Source organism: Haemaphysalis longicornis, unplaced genomic scaffold, assembly GCF_048455015.1.
Source record: "Haemaphysalis longicornis isolate Haplotype H1 unplaced genomic scaffold, Haemaphysalis longicornis Haplotype H1 scaffold_5, whole genome shotgun sequence".
NCBI classification, from domain to species: domain Eukaryota; kingdom Metazoa; phylum Arthropoda; class Arachnida; order Ixodida; family Ixodidae; genus Haemaphysalis; species Haemaphysalis longicornis.
Genome location: NW_027526385.1, coordinates 169,390,815 through 169,408,035, shown reverse-complemented (window position 1 = coordinate 169,408,035; position 17,221 = coordinate 169,390,815). Strand labels below are relative to the sequence as shown.

The 17,221-nt window shown below is 43.8% G+C and overlaps 1 protein-coding gene across 1 annotated transcript in view; it reads right to left on the bottom strand.

Annotated features, from left to right (window-relative positions):
- Positions 1-3,916: 3,916 nt before the first annotated feature.
- LOC144139993 (uncharacterized) overlaps positions 3,917-17,221 on the bottom strand; it is a 37,538-nt gene continuing 24,233 nt past the window's right edge. The window contains exons 4-7 of the mRNA XM_077672210.1: positions 10,626-10,931; positions 8,961-9,302; positions 5,984-6,069; positions 3,917-3,943 (exon numbers count right to left, since the gene is read on the bottom strand). Of these exons, the coding sequence (XP_077528336.1) occupies positions 3,917-3,943; positions 5,984-6,069; positions 8,961-9,302; positions 10,626-10,931 (761 nt within the window). The remainder of the gene's footprint in view (positions 3,944-5,983; positions 6,070-8,960; positions 9,303-10,625; positions 10,932-17,221) is intronic.

Here is a 17,221-nt window from a genome sequence, read left to right as displayed (position 1 = left end):
GAAACATGTTTTAACAATCTCAATAAATTATAGACTGCATTATGTATAACAAGGAAGAGATGGACAAGGCCTAAATAGTTCTGGAGAAAGATATTCAAGACGCTTGGTATTTACAAAACACTTCTGTTTGGGCCTCAGCTCTGCGCTTCTCATGTGTCATGATTTTATGTAATATCCGAGCACAAAAAAGGAGTTGGCAAAGGCAAAGTTAAAGATATATGCAGTGCCGCTCACAGCATCTTCAGTGCGGCAATTGAGATCCCTTTCTCTTTATGAAGACAAAAGGTCACGAAGCTGTAGTTGTGGTAGGCTATCGAATTTCTGGTGCATCTTAGCGTACTCCTTCTAGGAACTGAACGTCTATGGTCTTTCCATGCCCGCTCTTCGTCCTCCGTGCGAAGGACAGGTTTTTCGAACGTACTCACTTTGTTTCCAATGTCGTCAATACAATACAATGTCCTGCAGCCCCCCCGGAATGTAAATGTTTTGTATCCTCAGCCCACATCTCATCTCTTCCTATACCCCCTCAATCCTCCCACAACAAATACAGGGCAGTTATGCTAACGTGAATTCAATATTCCCGTGATTACTGCGCTGCGTAGGCCATGTAATAATACCTTGTGCTGCCTGGTAAAAGACCTGGAATGTCGCCATGATGCCTAGAAGGTGAGGCGAGCTCTTTGGTATTTCTGCACCATGGCACTTATTTCACGTCGTTTCTACATGGGATATTGAAAATAAAAGCGCAATCGACTTCCACCAAATAACAGTGCTAGTACCAGTTATGCATTGATATCTTCTTCCCGCTGCGGTGGCTCAGTGGCTAAGTCGTTGTGCTGCTTAGCACAAGGTTGCGGGTTTGATTCCCAGCCGTGGCGGCCGCTTTTCTGATGGAAGCGAAGAGCAAAAACGCCTCTATGTACGAGATTTTGGTGCACATTAGAGATCCCCAGGTGGTCAAAATTAATCCAGAGCTATCCACTACGGCGCGCCGCATCGCGTGCGTTGCGTCCGCGCGATAAACCCCACAATCCATCAACCGTATTCATATCTTCTCTTACATGCTTACGCATTTGTTTGGCAAAAATTGTGAACAAAGTAGGGGTATTATGCAGATTTACTGGTTAGGAAGGGTTTCCCTAAAAAGGCTTAAAATAATTTTAAAAGCGGTCATATAGACGCCGCAGATAGCGAGAAGGAATTATTTTGTGTACGCCCGAAGGGACGCTCTGTTGGATCGAAGCCTCATACAGCTTCCAGATGAACATGTTAGAAGAGGCATATTGATCATTTGTGTAATGCATCAACATGTTATTCATCCCCCAGAATATGGACGCTCGGCTTTGTGTGCATGCTCCGTCTGGAGTTGCAATCCGGCCACAGGAGTCTTCTGCAGCAGCGTGCTGAAAAATACTTTCTGTTCAAATTGTCTCTGTATTGATGGCTGCTCACAACCGGGGCGTCGTCGGCTGCTTGTGGCTTCTTCTTTTTTCCGAGAGAATTGCATTTTAAAGCCGCCGCCTTCATTCCACTTACATGTCGCGTTATATTCTGGGGGTTCGGTTCACACTTTTTTTACGCTTAGAATACGGGAGGACGGTTGCACGGGCTGCATGTGACGGCGTGAAATAGTGCTGCAAAGCAACTAGACCACCGTGCTTGCGAAGACGGCACTGGAGCTGGCCGTTCTAGTTGATGTAACATGTTAATTTGGGGGCTCTTCTCTCTCTTTGCATGTCTCCATTTGGGGAATGAGTGGTGTAAATGTTTTGTCGGTATATGTTAGGTGTTCTTCAAACAGCAAAAACCAAAAAGTAAGCAAAGAAGTAATGAACATGGCACAGTTGCTCACGTCCTGCTGCTGAGCAATGCTTGTACAAGGGCGCAAGGCCTGCTCTTGAGCAGGCGTAGTGTAGCAAAGGCTGAGGAGGCGCACAAAAAACGGTTGTGCCGTATGTTCTTCAGATCTTCGTACATTTTTACCTTGTTATACTTTCGGTAACTAAGTATACACGTCCACAAGAACAAGGCACTTGGCCAATCGATTCACCCACTGATAGTAGAGGACGTGTATAACTCAGGCATGCCGGCTCTAAGACACGCGCACACCAGCCCCCGATCACGTTGACCACATTAGCTGACAAAATGCCGTAGGCGTGCCAGGAAAAAAAAAACGCGGCATGGTGCCAAGTGCACATGATGTGCAACTGAGCACATACATTAGAGTCTGATTGCGATGGCCGCCATCTTACTTGCGGGGTAATTATTCCAGACCTAGCTTGATAGAACATTCGCCAAGTCTGGTGATTTTGTCTCACGTTGAGAATATGTACCTAATAGAAATATTTTCACAGATTCGCTAACCGTGTCCATTGCAACACACGGATTGTCCTTTTAAAGAATAACAGTAATTTGATTTTACTTCTCGATCTTTGCTGCCTGAAGAGTATGTACATTTATCACTTGCCTCCCCTCATAGAGAATATGTGGGATAGACTTCCCCTGCATCTGTTGCTGTGGTAACTACCCTAACAACTGTTAAGTGTTGATAGTTGACGACAACGAGGTGAAAAAAAAAACGTTGCAAACCGGAATGTACGTATTTCAGTTCCAACAGCAGTTTAAATTATAAGGTTCGGGCTTCAAGCGGCCACGTAATATTTTCAGCGACCATGGCCATCTGGTAAAAAGTCGTGGCAGAACATACACGGCCACCTCAAGTTCTCGGAAAATCATTAACTGGAGACACTAGTCTCTTTAAAACGTGACAGACTTCCCTGCTGAGCTAAAACGGTTACTGCAACGGGCCATTAAAACTTTCAATGCCTGAGCAGTTTAATCTTCTTCACGCAGTTTACAGCAGGTCGTACTTATCTGTAAGGCTCCGCCAGTGCTCTCGCGTAGTTGAAGTAGTTTTCAAAGTAACAGTTTCCACTGATTTATTTGTTGATGTTCGATATACTTGGAAAATTGCGAGCCAGGACAAAGTCGAAATTTGTGAACGGGTTCTCTGCTATGATTTAACTACGGTGGCTTCTCACCTTTTGTTTTGAAAACCGTGCAGGCAGAAGAAGGTTGAACATGTTTCGCTACACAAACGGTAGCCCATATTTATAGCCACTGGCCCCCAGATAGTGGAAATGTAGTGTTAGTCTAGTAGTTTTGTCTCAAGTGAACTTGTTATCACCACAGTCGTCCGTTCACTGGCTTGGTTTTAACTATTGCTGCCGTCTCAGTCTACGCGCTGGGTGTTTGTTTCTTTCTCGATTCTGCATCCGTCCTAAGCAGTGAGGTACGTTAGGTATCCTGTAAAGTTCCCCTTGTGAAAAGGCAAAGCCCACTGTTTTGCTGCCTGGTCTGAGTGCATCGCCCATAAATCGTGCAGCACCTTCGGAGCCTATTGGTTCAGCGACCTCAGCCGTAAGTGCATATTTTCCACTTTTGCGGCCACGAATTATCTAATGTTCTCGGCGTGGAGGATACTGTAATTTCGAGGCAATCAATATTGGGTACGAATGTGTAGGTTTGCAGAATTAATAACGCATGGGTGCAAAGTGGGAGAAACAAATACCATCACACTCTTCCCAGGTTCACTGTACTGAAGTCAGGGTTCACAAAGCGATATTCATTGGGCGTTTATCTAACATAAGACAGGAGGAACCTTGTTGGCATTAAAAAAATATAGTGCGTTTACGCTCTGTGAACGTGGAGTACCAGTGAAATGGTTCGTTGGTTATTGGTTGGCCAACCACGCCCGCTGAAACTGTACCGTGGCATCGCGAAATCCTTCACCGAGATTATCACCAAACCAACACCCTGCGCTTGCCGTCTCGCGGTATTTCACCTTAAGACGTCCATCGCTCCTACCCTTGGCGTCTACGACACTATACTCGTAAGTCATGTAATTTTAATTCGCTCACTCCTCCTTCGAGTGTATTTCTTCCTGAAAATTTCGTTTCACTGGGCAACACACAATAGAACAAAGCCTGCCGAGAAAGGGATAGCTTAAACCGTAATTCTTCAAGTCAGCATCTCGGCTTCGCAATACAACTACAATTACAATGTGACATTTTAAAGGCAATATATTTCTTCTTATAGCGAAATATGAAGCTCCGGAGGCGACCACGTGAACGAAAGAAGAAAAAGTGAAAAAGTGGTGAGAATGAGTGGTTTTTCTGTCTACTTGTGGCAGTAACGGGGATCGCTTTAGCTGCATGTCTCTAAAATGTGCCGCAATTGGACACGTTTTTTTCACCGAGCAAACGTGCTAACCAAAGGCTTTATCAGCTATAGTTACTGGGGCTCTAACGGTATAATTGAAAAATTAAATGAAAGTTTTTGGAAATATTCGGACCTTAAAAAATAAAATGTGGGCCATTTGACGTATACCCGTGCAAGGTACCATGTCCAAGTATATCGAGAACTATATGTCTTTTATGATAAACGTTTCTTAGAATCTATATATTTTAACGTATACTCGTAATGTTGAAAACCGTTTAATACCTACGAGGGCGTCAATGGTGCAGAAATCCTGAAATGCATCAATGCTCAATGACGATAAAACGCATTTAAATAACGACTGAGCGCGGCTCGCGAAGTATTGACCTAAATATTTACACCTACAATACCATTGAATTTGAGCTCTACATCCATAGTAGCTGATAATATTTTATTTCCTGAAATTTTTATTCTTATTCCCCACAATTCGAGTCAGTCCACCGCCACGAGATTGATTCAATTATTTTCAATTATTGTTTTGCGTTGCGAAGCGTTGCGACCCACCGGCTGTGCAGAAAAGGGGGTGTTTGCCTTTTATGGATTATGTTGCCGTTCATACTTCGTAGAGGTCAGTTAGATAAGGCGTGCCAATTTTTAAAACAAGAAGCCATCGCATAGCTGTTACAATCATCGTAGAATACAATTTTATTGCCTCCTGAACTCCAAGAAAGAAAGACACCTACACTGGTACCTTCTGTGCTAAAAGCTTTCAGGTTTTGTGGTATCGTCTCTATCCCTGGCGACCATGTGGTAGGCTTTGTTGTTTTCAGAAAAAACCATAACATTTACATAAGTCACAATGTGTTTTGCTACAAAAATATTAAGCTACAAATGTTACAGTAAGATTCTTTGTACTCGTATATTCGCACATGGTATTTCGTGGCTCTTGCCGACGTAGATGAGTTGTGTCCTTTGAGGTTAAAGCCCGAATTTTCGCAATGAAGTTGAATAAATTGTGCAGTACAAAAATGTCGAGATGGGCATATTTTTCCTAAAGTGTGAGAACCTAATTCTAGTGCATTGTAATATAATCACAAGCAGTGAAAAAAAAATGCAGGTGTTAACTAGATCTCTTTAAAATAATCTTTGTGGCCCAGCCTTCAGAACAAGCTCTAGATGTTCACTGGTTAAACCTTTTCCGGTATTTTGTGTAGCTCGGCGAAGGCAAAGTTCTTTCTTGTTACTTGTGCATAGATATTCGTATGTGTGCGTATGCTAAGCTTTCGCGATAGGCAATGACAGCCTAAAGGTGTTGGTGGCCAAAGCCTTGGTATGTGGTGCTCATGTCTGACGCCCCGCGGGTTCGTGAGGGCGGGCATGATGAAGCAATTTGCAGAGGTCCTTGTGTGCATCGCGCACGTGTGCACGTGCGCGTGGGCATGTATGTGCGTGCGTGCGTGTGCGTGTTCCCTTGTGAGGGTGGGTGTGCAGGAGTGCGTGCGTGCGTGCTTGTGTGCGTGTGTGTGTGTGTGGGGGGGGGGGGTTGGAGGGTGCTTGTGCGCGCATGTGTTTGTACCTGCGGATGTATGACGAACTAAGACACGAGCAGCGTTGCAAGCCCTTGTACTCCTTCAGCGTATTCGAAAAGTTTCATCACTCACTTGTGATGAAAATGTTGATAAATATATCACTTGTAAAGACGCATGCTGAGCTAGTGTTCAATGCTTACAAGAAAGCACTTACGGTGGCAAATTATACTACATACCTCGTATCTTGTAGCAGGGCTGGCTGACTCCCATGCAAGCATTGCACTGGTCGGGTCGGTAATCTTTGCCCGCAGATTCACAGGTGCTATAGAAGAAATCAACACAGGAAAACACAATGAGCGCACTAAAAACAAACCAAGAATGTTTATATTTCGCATTTTGTCGCCGCACGGGATGTTATACAATTGTTACTTGTTTGTGAATTATCTCGTAGTTGGATATCCCTTTCGTGCTATCATGCCAAAGTGAGGTTTGCATCCAGAGGTTTTACAGTTTGTGGCAAGATAGCCATCAGCATGCCTTCTCAAAAAAGCCTGTCGAGCCCTCTGTCCCGGGAAATAAATGCCTGTCATTTTATTTGACGTACGCAGACGCACAAGGTTGCAAAGCGTTGTGTATGTGGTCGATAACAAGGATCGGAAATCAAACCACGGGAGAGAAAATAGATACACGGTAAAATGACCGGTTTGGTAGTAAATGCTTAGGACGTCTCCTGCGTTGCTAAAAAAATTGCTGTTTTCATTTAAACGACACGCCAGAAAACATGCACCTTGTATACGCAGTCATCACAAAAAAATGGAGAATTTACGAAAAGAGGTAGAAATTCAGATACGACTCCCTGCCCCCATTGTGAACAACGGGTGCGATATAGCATAGTATTAGAGTAAACTATGCCAAGCGCGGGGAGGCAATTTGAATGTACGGAGTCTTGTACCTGTTGTTATGTCTTATAGATATGGTTTGGTTTTGCCATGATGGTAACGTCTATGACGTGAACGGTCATTTACGTAAAATTAGGTGTAAGTTGGTGTCACCAGTATTTATTGGTTCCTTTCTGCACTGCGCATTTGAAATTTGACTTATTCCCTCGTTCAAGACTACACTATGCTAAAAAAACGTTTCCAGTTTTTTACGAGGCGTAAAGTTCCGAAAAGTGCGAGGTGACAGCACATGTCGCCGAGAACACATGCTGAAAGCTTTCACTTCCTGAACAATCTGAGCGGGTTAGCCACTAAACCCATTTAGCCACTAAACCCATAGCCACTAAACCTATTGGGGTAGTTGCTACAGAGAGGGGAAGTATTGGCAGCGATTGCGCTTGTTCAGTACTGGGATGTCACAAGAATGTGGCCACTCACTCTGTAAATTGACGTGAAAACACACTGGGTTAGTTTGTTTTTAAAACTCTCTCAAAGGGATTAACTACTGCCCATTACCTCAAAAGAAAGATAAACGTTTTTTTCTGATGCATCACACCTGATTATCAATTATCAAATAACTATTGAATTAGGGTAAAAACACGGGTGTATTTTGCAGTCATTAAGCTAGCGCGATTTAACAAAGCTTCCCGAAAACGGAGAATTCCTATGCGTTGTTTCGCGACAGCCGTTTGTTCTTAAAACAGGTAATTACTTTGGAACAAATTAGATCGCGTAAATCCTGTGATTTTCTTATGTAAAGATTTTGGTTGGAGTCAAATGCACCAATTTGGCCAAATTGCTGCCCTAATCGGCTGAATAAATTACTCGTAATTCCACAAGTATTCCAAATCATATTTAAAAAAAATATCCAACTTATTCTCAACCGAAAGGTTTTTTTTCAGTGCAGCGAGGGGTCTGTTCATTTTAAATACTTGTGTGGAGGTTTCGGTGGACGTAATCATCCCGAGGTGACGAAAATTAACAAGAAGCCCTGTATACGGTGCCTATAAAAGCCGAGGTGTGGCTTGGACAGATGAACCACCGCAAATTGACTTACATCACCACTTATTCTGTGCAAATTTCATTGTGAAAGTCTTTGGAAAATATAGACGTTTGCCCGTACAAACCAGGGGAGACATTACGCTTTGAAATCCGAAGAAGTCTGCTTTTGATGAAAATGTGGCTATATTTTTAGAGATATCGAGTGCGGCGCATTTTAAACTCTCATACCTGCGGTTAATGTGAAACTGGCTACCGTCTGCTTATTATATTAAGTGTTTTGCCAGTACTACGTATTCTAGCAAGCTGCTCTCTCAATCACGAAATATGATATTCCCTACACGGAGAACCGCCTTACATCAAGAAATAAATTTGAAATGAACCACTGTTCTGTGGTATTAACAACTTAAAATTTGAAGCAAATTTGGGCGTAACCAAGTTCCACCAGCATTTACTTTTTGTATTCAAGAGGGCTGTGCATAAACAGAATTATTTACAAACTTAGGGAAAAGTAACATGTCGCTCCTACTAACAAAGCGCGTGGGATTACACTAAACCCTACAAACAGAAATACGCGCCTTATCCACTAGGCCATATTCCTTTCTGACTTTATTGCATAACTGTGGCGTAACCAAGTCTGCTACAAAGAACTTTTGTATTGCCTTGTAGGGCGGAAAGAATTAGTACGCGAGCTGATTGGTTCTTAACCACAGCTTGAACCCGCAAAAAAACATTCCTTAGCCACGGTATCTACAGGTTTACAAGCTTATACAAGACAACCGAGCATTGTGAGGGCCGGGAAAGAATTGCAAATTATTTGTCAATAATGTCTGAAATATTTCAGTTCAACGTCACGCCGTGCAAGCATTTGTGACAACCAGTTCAATCAGGTCAACCAAAATTCAATTACGGCATACCGAAAGAAGTTAATTGTTTTTCGCTCCCATTCCGGTCACTTCAAAGCTTCCCTAGGTAGGGATCAATTTCGCTGTGTCTCAGTGGCTGATGCGTTACGCTGCTGAGCACGAGGTCGCGGGTTCAATACCCGGCCACGGCGGCCGCTTTTCTGATGGAGGCGAAGGGCAAAAATTCCCGTGTGTACGAGATTTCGGCGCACGTTAAAGATCCCCAGGGTGTCAAAATTAGTCCGGAGCCCTCCACTACGGCGCGCCTCATCACCTGTGTTGCGTCAGCGCGTTAAACCCTGCAATCAATCAATTAATCACTGTAGGTCACTCTATAAAATGGTAAGATCAGTCCAATTAATATATCTTACCCAAGGGAATAGTTCCAAATGTAACTGAAGTTTCAGGTCCTACAAGAGTTTCTCCCATGTCTCCAAGACCACAGGCTCTGGCAAAAACGGTGTAACTTCGTCCCGGCTTTAGCGATAGAGTAATGTTGAGGTCGTACGTGCTTTCCTCTCCATGGGCGGAGAAATCCGGAAATTGTATTATTCTTTCGTTCTGGCCATTAGCATCACTTGGTATCATTCGCAAGCGGTAACCGACGGGCTTGCAGTTCCACGCCAGGGGCCCGTATATGGTTAGGGTCGGCTCAGCTGGTCCGGGCCAAGCCGATTCAGGGGATGGTGTAACGGCAGCCGGTGCGGTAGGGGCTGGACAGTCAGTACAAGAAAACATATATTCAGTGTGCAAGAATAAATCATTAAAAGTGTGCTGGTTGGTACCTATCCCAATCGCCGGCAACAAAGTATTCCCATTTAAAAGTCTGAACAAAATCAGGCGTCACTGTACCAACATTTCACACATTCACAAACAGAAATGAACCTACGTGGCAACAATACCTGCAGTCGCTATCCTTTGAAAGAGTGCATAGTCATCCTTCGGTTACGAATAGTTCACAGATACGTGTGCGGAAGGATTTGGGGATTCCGAAAAAAGAGTGACTTTAAAAAGATCCCTCAACAAATTTTTTTGAGGATCGTAATTCCTGTGACGCGCGAGCTCATGCCAAAAACAACAAAAAAATCCTGCATTTCCCGTGTTAGTTAATTCAAGTATTTTTTAAAAACGCAAAACGGTATTGTGTTTGGCCACAAAATATAAATATTAGCCATCGTAACGGCTGCAAAGCCTTCAAAACGAAACCAGCTCAAACTGTTCCTTCTGAAGAACATGATACAAGTAGGATACTATTGACGATACAAATATGATACAAATACTAAACCTACTGCCGTATGTACTAAACCTAAAATTCAATGATTACAATCAGAATGACGTTGTAATTTTACTTGAACATTTACGTGTGCAATCTTCGGTGATTTATAGGCTTACCCTTATTGTACTGTATGCTCGGTAAGACTACTTGTTCTCGAACGTAACATTTATTCGCATACAGATCTCTTCTAAGACAGCCGCAATCCTGTGGCCTTGTAGTGAAAGAAACAAAGTGTGTGAAGTTTTTATACTGCTTGTTTCGCTTGTAGATTCCAATTTTGCTTTAGGCAGTGGGAGAAGCTCTCAAGCATTATTGATTGGTTTTCCTTCCTATGCGGTCATATTGTTAAATAATGCGTTTGCGGATGTACAACATGTACACGTTTTTCAGCATTGGCTATCAACTTTTCTTGTATGTGGAAACGATACATACTGCATAATTTTTTTTTATGCATCTTGTACAAAACAGAGTTTCTTCAAAAGCCACTATGAAAAGGCTGTTTAAAGTAAGACATTTAGGAGAAGTAGCGCACCGCCAATTCAGGAGCCATTCTAGTATTAATACAGAATGCCCAACTGACAGCAGGCCATATAAAGTTCAGCTTTTCTACTTTAGCCATGATTTCATACGAAACTGTATCAGGTATAATAGCGAAAATATTTATTCCTTCCCCAGAAATACTGCGATGTGCTCTGGCTGTTTTGTATTTTGTAAAAACAACTCATAACGGCCGTTCACAAAATTTTTTTACTCATCTCACCTGAAGCAGGCGTGCGCACTTTCAGCGTGACTGGCTTCCCGAGAGCTTCATCAGTAGCACCTTTAGGCTTGTAGAACGGCCACAGTGCAATATCATACTCGGTATACGGACGAAGGTGGTCAGCGGTGAAGTTTGCCGATGAGGGGGGTAGTGTGATCAGGAAGCTATGATCAGGTGCTGTTGACTTGAAGTAAAAGCCGGATAGGTTGCTTGGTACGACGCCGCCACGCCACTTCCACGAAAACATCACCGACCCGTTGGCGTGTCCAAGACTGGTGAAATGCACTAGCTTTCCTACGGAGGACTCTGCGTATGATGCACAGAAATGAAAACATGTTTCTAGACATTCATCGCTTTAAAATAATTGTTTTAAAGAACGACAATTTTGTAGGAGTTAAACAGCGCTACTAAATAAGTAGTTAAGTGATTTTATTTAAACACCTTGTTGGCGGAGTTCACTTGGTATTATGGTCAAAGAAGCAGTGCTTCAGTCACGCAGCGCATTGAAAGGATATGTTTGAGTCCCCCGGATACCCTTACATCTTTACTGCCGTGACATTAGAACTTGTTGATGGAGTATACTTACAGTGTACTCTTTACCAGTGTTGTGGAAGCGATGAACAGAACACGTCGTGCCTCACATATATAGCTTCAAACACTAATAAAATTCCGGGCTCTCAGATGCTTTAATTAAAGAATACTTTGATACAGTTGTTCCGGGGAGATTTTTATTAGCGCGCAGTACTATGGCATTATCTTTATTGAAGTACTAATGAACGCACAAACGAATTTAGTTTGGCCCAAAGTACATATTGCCACGTTTGCTGGTAGAGCCACTGCTAACAAGCGGAGATGACTATAACGATATTGGTGGAACAATGGCGGCAGACAATTGCAGCCAAGACGGCGAAGGAGAAGACGCGCTTGCAGAAAAACGCATGATATTTTGTACTCCGCGTTCTTGTGGGATGCTCGCTGCTCTAGTGCTGCCAGTTCCCGACTGCCCTGTTTTCAAACTCAGCGCCGCCAATGTGTGATGATGATGATTGTTGGAGTTTTATGGAGTAAGACCAGCCCGGGTTATCCGCGCCAAAATAAGTGATTAGCCAATACAGATGAATGAGTAACTACGAAAACATGCAAGAAAATTTATTGTAGTCAGAGACAATAAATATTCCTGTTGTAGAGCGCCACTTTGTGATGATACATAACATGAAATCAGCTGTAAAAATTCAATCTCGGACAAGTACACAGAGGCGCGCGTTAAAATACCATGGGTTCCTTAGACAAGAAGAACGCTGGGTGTGTGGAATATGTTCCCTGTGCAGTTGAACGGCGTATGTGCCGTGTTGCGTCAAGCGCCCTACATTGAAGTAGAATGTGAATTACGAATGGGTCTGCTCCAGACGTCGTCCGCGGTGTTAGGTTTTCTGATGGAGGCGAAATGCAAAAACGCACCTGTGTTGAGATTTTGTCGCACGTTAAAGGTCCCTAGGTGCTAAAGACTAACCTGGAGCCCTCCACTACGGCAGTCCTCATCGCCTGTGCAGCGTTGGCGCGTAAAACCCGATAATCAATCAATTCGCAAAACCGGCTGCGAATACCCAGTGAACAACCAGCAAGCGGGTTTGAGTGTGTTACATGTGTGCGGCCTATCCTTATCCTTGCTAATGCAACTTCTATTTGTCTATCGTGCGTGTGACCAGTGTATCTTCGCAAGTGCGTTTTACCATGCGTAGTTCGTCGGTTCTCAGTTGAATTCAGCCAGCTTGCCACGTTTTAAGATGGAGTTGTCTGATGGGTGGCTGGAGGTCAGTGTACGGTGCGGTTGCTATGCCAATTGCATTCGTAAGTACAGCAACCGCGGCGATTTCATCGGCGGTCTACTCTCCGGTGATCCCAGAGTTGTCTCGCCGCCAAGACGCAGTCAATTGTAGCTTTGAGGCTTACGCGGAGATAATGGTTTGAAGAACAAGATTGATGACGTGGTTTTGTGATGACTTTCGGGATAACTATGCATACGCCACAATCATAGACTAAAAGATTGTGCATAGATTACCAGCTTCAGCATAAGTTGTTCAACAACGTGACCGTTCAGAATAGAAATGCCATACGCCTCTGCCCTAAAATGATGGTTTTTATATTCATAGTTCTTCAAATAAAGTTCCGACCATGTGCTGCACACTTCACAGTGGAGGACGCTTGTGGCGCGTCGCGGTACCATTTTGTGCACCAATATTCTCTCTGCAAAAATAAAGAAGTGCGGCAGAGTTGCACTTGTTGGCACTATCTTTTTCCCAGGCTTATAAATGACCAGTCTTATGGCACAGGGCGGAGCCGCCATGATTGTAAAACATTCCTGTAAGATGCCTTAAAGGTCTCTCAAAAGCATACAGTCAGCTGAGGCGCTTGCTCTCTGAGTTTCTGTGGGAAAGGAGCAGAAACGTATGGCCAATTTAAAACGACCTGGCATCTAGATTTATCGTTAAAAACAGATTTAGAGGAATGGCTATTCTTTGATAAAAATTTAAATGCGCAAAACGAGTCAACATAAGTTCAATGGTTCGCAAAGCACCATTTGTCCCACTCTGTGTAATGAATTTGGAACGGGCTGGTACGGGGAGCTCCGCACAAAAGAAAAGACCAAAGTGCAGCCCAGGATCCAGCGTCTGTCGCGTTGATTTTGTGCCTGACCCATATAGAACACTGCCCTTGTATATCCGAGACCCAACTAAGCCGCTGCATAGACACAGTGGGAGTTGTGACTCTGCACCTCCGGATTGCTGTTGGAGGATGTCTAGAATGCTCTGTGTTTTAAGGCAGGTATGTTAAATAGTTACATTTGGGCAATGAATGTGGGTTTTTCATCGAACAATACACGTAAAAAATCGCGCTCATTTTAATAGCAATTTATACGCCATTAAGGTTCCTCATAAGAGCGCTGGGTCCTCATAAGGCCATCACAACGAGAGAACGCAACGCAACTACTTTTTCCTGGGTTCAGTTAGAGACCGATTGTGTCCGCCGAACCAGTATGTTTGTTGACACAAAAGTGCGTTTGGCGTTCGAAGATAGACAACCTACGTGATTTAAAAGATACCTAAATGTAGTCTACACGCATGAAAACGGAAATTGTTGGAAATGACTCTTTCGAAGGGCGTTGGTATTACTATGAACATCTTGTAGCTTAACTCTACTCTTGGGGCACGCCATTTTTCTACATAAGTATTCTTGAAAGGGCTGACCGACCTTTATCGCGAAAGCTTCCTTGGAGACATACCTTAAAAATACGCAAAACATGTTACCCGACACACCAGCAGACTTAAGGTCAGTAAGTATGTCACATCAGCATTCCGTGTCGTAAGCCTTTTCTCTATCAAAGATTCAGTAATGCGGAACAGCCTATGGATGCAGGCATACCTTTTATGGAATTACAATGCAAAAAGTCGATTGTTTGTATTTAGTATAAGCCTAAAGCCTGCCTGGGCGTACTTAAGAGGAAGATTTCAATCGAAAAAGTACACGAGTTTCCTATTGATAAACTTCTCAAGAAGCTTGCACCGGCACCTTTTCCGGTGATGGGACGATTAGTAGCAGGAAAATATGGGTCCTGCCCCTCTTTAGAAACGCCACCACAAGGGTCTCCCTTCAAGACGTTAGAAGTTGCCCTGAAAGCCATACTTTCTTTTAAAAGTGGAGAAGTGTTTCAAATTTGAGGGTGTGTAAGTTTGTTACTTATTAAATGTGATTTTGCCCGTGCATGCAACGGGACATAGACACGTGCTCAGAGCAGCCCTCAGCTCATGAAGTAAAAACAGAGGGGTACGAATTCTATGATTTCTTGTGGTCGCGTAGGGTCCTCTTTTGAGAAGACAATTTATGTTTTATGAAAAGGGTGCTAGCATGGTCCTGAAGTGCGTACTTTCTTGTGCTGCCCATTGTCAGGCTATGTATCCAATGCCGTTTTTGTCTTTGTATTCCTCTCTAAACTTTGTCTACTTAACTGCTAATGGATTGCAGAAATCATGACCAATGTTTTTTTCTTCTCGGTGCAAACCCATAACACGAGCCTTAACCCATTCAAACGATTTAAGGTAATCTGACGTGGCGAACCACCAACGGATACCACAGCCTTTTTTCTGGTCTTCTAACGCGCCCCTACCGTCCTTCCAGCACAATCTCCTGGGGTTGCGCAGGGCTCCGAAGATCTGTAGCATAGAATTTTTGTCCGCCTCCATTATTTTTACCGTAATGAGTGCAGTCGCCTCTTCAAAGTGCTAGTGTTTTATGGGTGTGTGGTGACGTTAACGTGTTTTTGTAAATGTGTTTTAATTCGCTCTTGTTTAACCGAACCCATTAAAAGGAAAGCTGTCTCGGCCTCCACTTATATATGTTAGCATGGTTTGAAGTGGACCCTTCTATATGAGTTGGTGCACACACCCTACTCAAGCGATGGAAAGAGAACATGAGGATGAATACCCAAGTAAACGTATAAATAAGTATTGCGTTTTATTTTATGGCATGTAGACTGTTTTTTGAAACAGGCATGCTCCCAATTATGTTGAGAACTTTTCGGTGATCGGCCTTGTGCATCACTGCGTGTAGAGTCACAGAGGGAATTATGGGCATTTATGGTGCCAATAAATATAAGGGTCAGGCATCTAATCAATCATTTCGATGGATTATAACATGCAGGGCTTGAAATCAGAACGAATGTAATGGCAGCATGCGGTATTAAGCCAGAAATATTACAGTACAATTGCTACAGCCTGAGGGGCACTCTTTAGGATATTTCTGAAATCCCAAATATTTTCGAGTTACGATAGCCAAACAGCGGTAAGAACGTGTGCAGCCATCTCTGTCCTTTCTAAACACCACGTAAGTATTACGAGAGCTTATATTTTTAATAGTGAGATGTGGTTCTTGCAGACACAAGACACCTTGCAGATTTGAATGAAGCTGTTGTAAACATCCTAAAGATATTTAATTAGTGCGCTGAAGTTCCAATGAATGAGGTTTTTATGTTACTGGGATGTGTTTATTTATGTGTTGTCTTTCGAGGCAGTGACTGTAGGAGGGGTTTTTGTTTTTTCTGAATATTCGGCGGTCATATTCCGTTCCTTGCGCTGCAATGGAGGCAGGTACTGTGTGACGTCCTTGTAGTTATTGGCCATCCTAGGAGTTGCCGACAAATCCGGTTCCTTGGCATGCCCTTAGCCTTTTAGAGCGCCTCGGGTGGCACAGGCGGCGAGGCGCCAGTTAGAGCCACTGCGAGCCCATCCACGTCAACCTCGATGGTTCACTGATGTGTACTGGGAGACTAGTAATAGTGAGGGGAGGAGCTCGAGCAGCCTCTTCAAAGTTTTTTTGCCACCGCAACCGCTGTGGGCTCGGCTTCCTGTGCTGACAGGTTAGGCTGCCGGCTACTACTCAGTCGGGGGCGGGTGTCGTACCAGATTGGTCTTGCAGACACGAGTCGCCGCAAAACCGGACTCTTCTCTGCTCCCGGGCCAGCTGCTTCGGCGTACCTCGCCAGGAGAAAGAGGCGAATGTTTGTCGCGCCACTTGGAAGCAGATGTTTTCCGTCATCATAATGTTAATAATTTTTTTCTGCCTGAAACTTTTCACAAATACGAGAGTACGTTGGGTGTGATCCGTGGCAGTTGATGAAGAGTAGTTGTTTCGATTTAGAATTGCCTGTGAGGTAGCTGTGCTGCGCGTATCTGGTGCGGGTTAGTTGGCCTTGACACAGAGGTGGTACTTTGACCGGAACCGCTTGCATATGAAACTGCGCAGCAGATTCGGGATGTACAGACGTTCGGAGCACCGGATGAAGCTTGCATTAAAGCAGTGCGGAAAAGTGGAGTGATCAAAGACCAAATGATGTGTATAGTGGGTATTTCATTATTATCTCTCCGCATGGTAGTGCGCCTGACTGCCGTCACACCCTGATTTTTTATCCCTTCCAGAAGATCGTCCTGCGTATTATATGACAGATTTTATTCAGAGATCACACCCGGCGAGCTGTTGAGGATTCGGTGGGATGTCGAATTTATATCTTGATTGGCCATGTGGTTTCGAGCAAGGCGCTATGTGGCTTGTTGGTTGTGCATTTCAACAGGGATTTCCCCGGTTCTTTGTTATTGCTGTTAAGTGACTTACCTATAATTCCCTCCCAAAACTTTGAGATGCGGAACACAGGCTGCGAGGAAAGAGCTTTCTTTTTTAGCAGATTGTAATACCAAAAAACGTGGGTACTCATTACGCTTTGGAAAACCGAGGGCTGGTAGAGTTGGATATGATACTTCTGTGCGGATCGTCTTCAGGAGTCGATCATGTTCATGAAATTGTTTACTATTTACCATATGGCATAAAAAAGGAGAAAACTGGAGTAATTCCTTCCCTTTCTTTACCCTTATGTTCAGTGCGGTCCCGGAGGCCCCTGCCTCGTATACATACTCGTAGCCCATCGACCAGACCTTGACGAAGCCTCTGACGAGCACCGTTCGAAGTTTCTATTTTCCACCTCTCAATATATCGGCCCAGTTGGTGAGAGCTACTGTAGTGGGTGCTCGGGGTCCGTGATGTCCCCATTA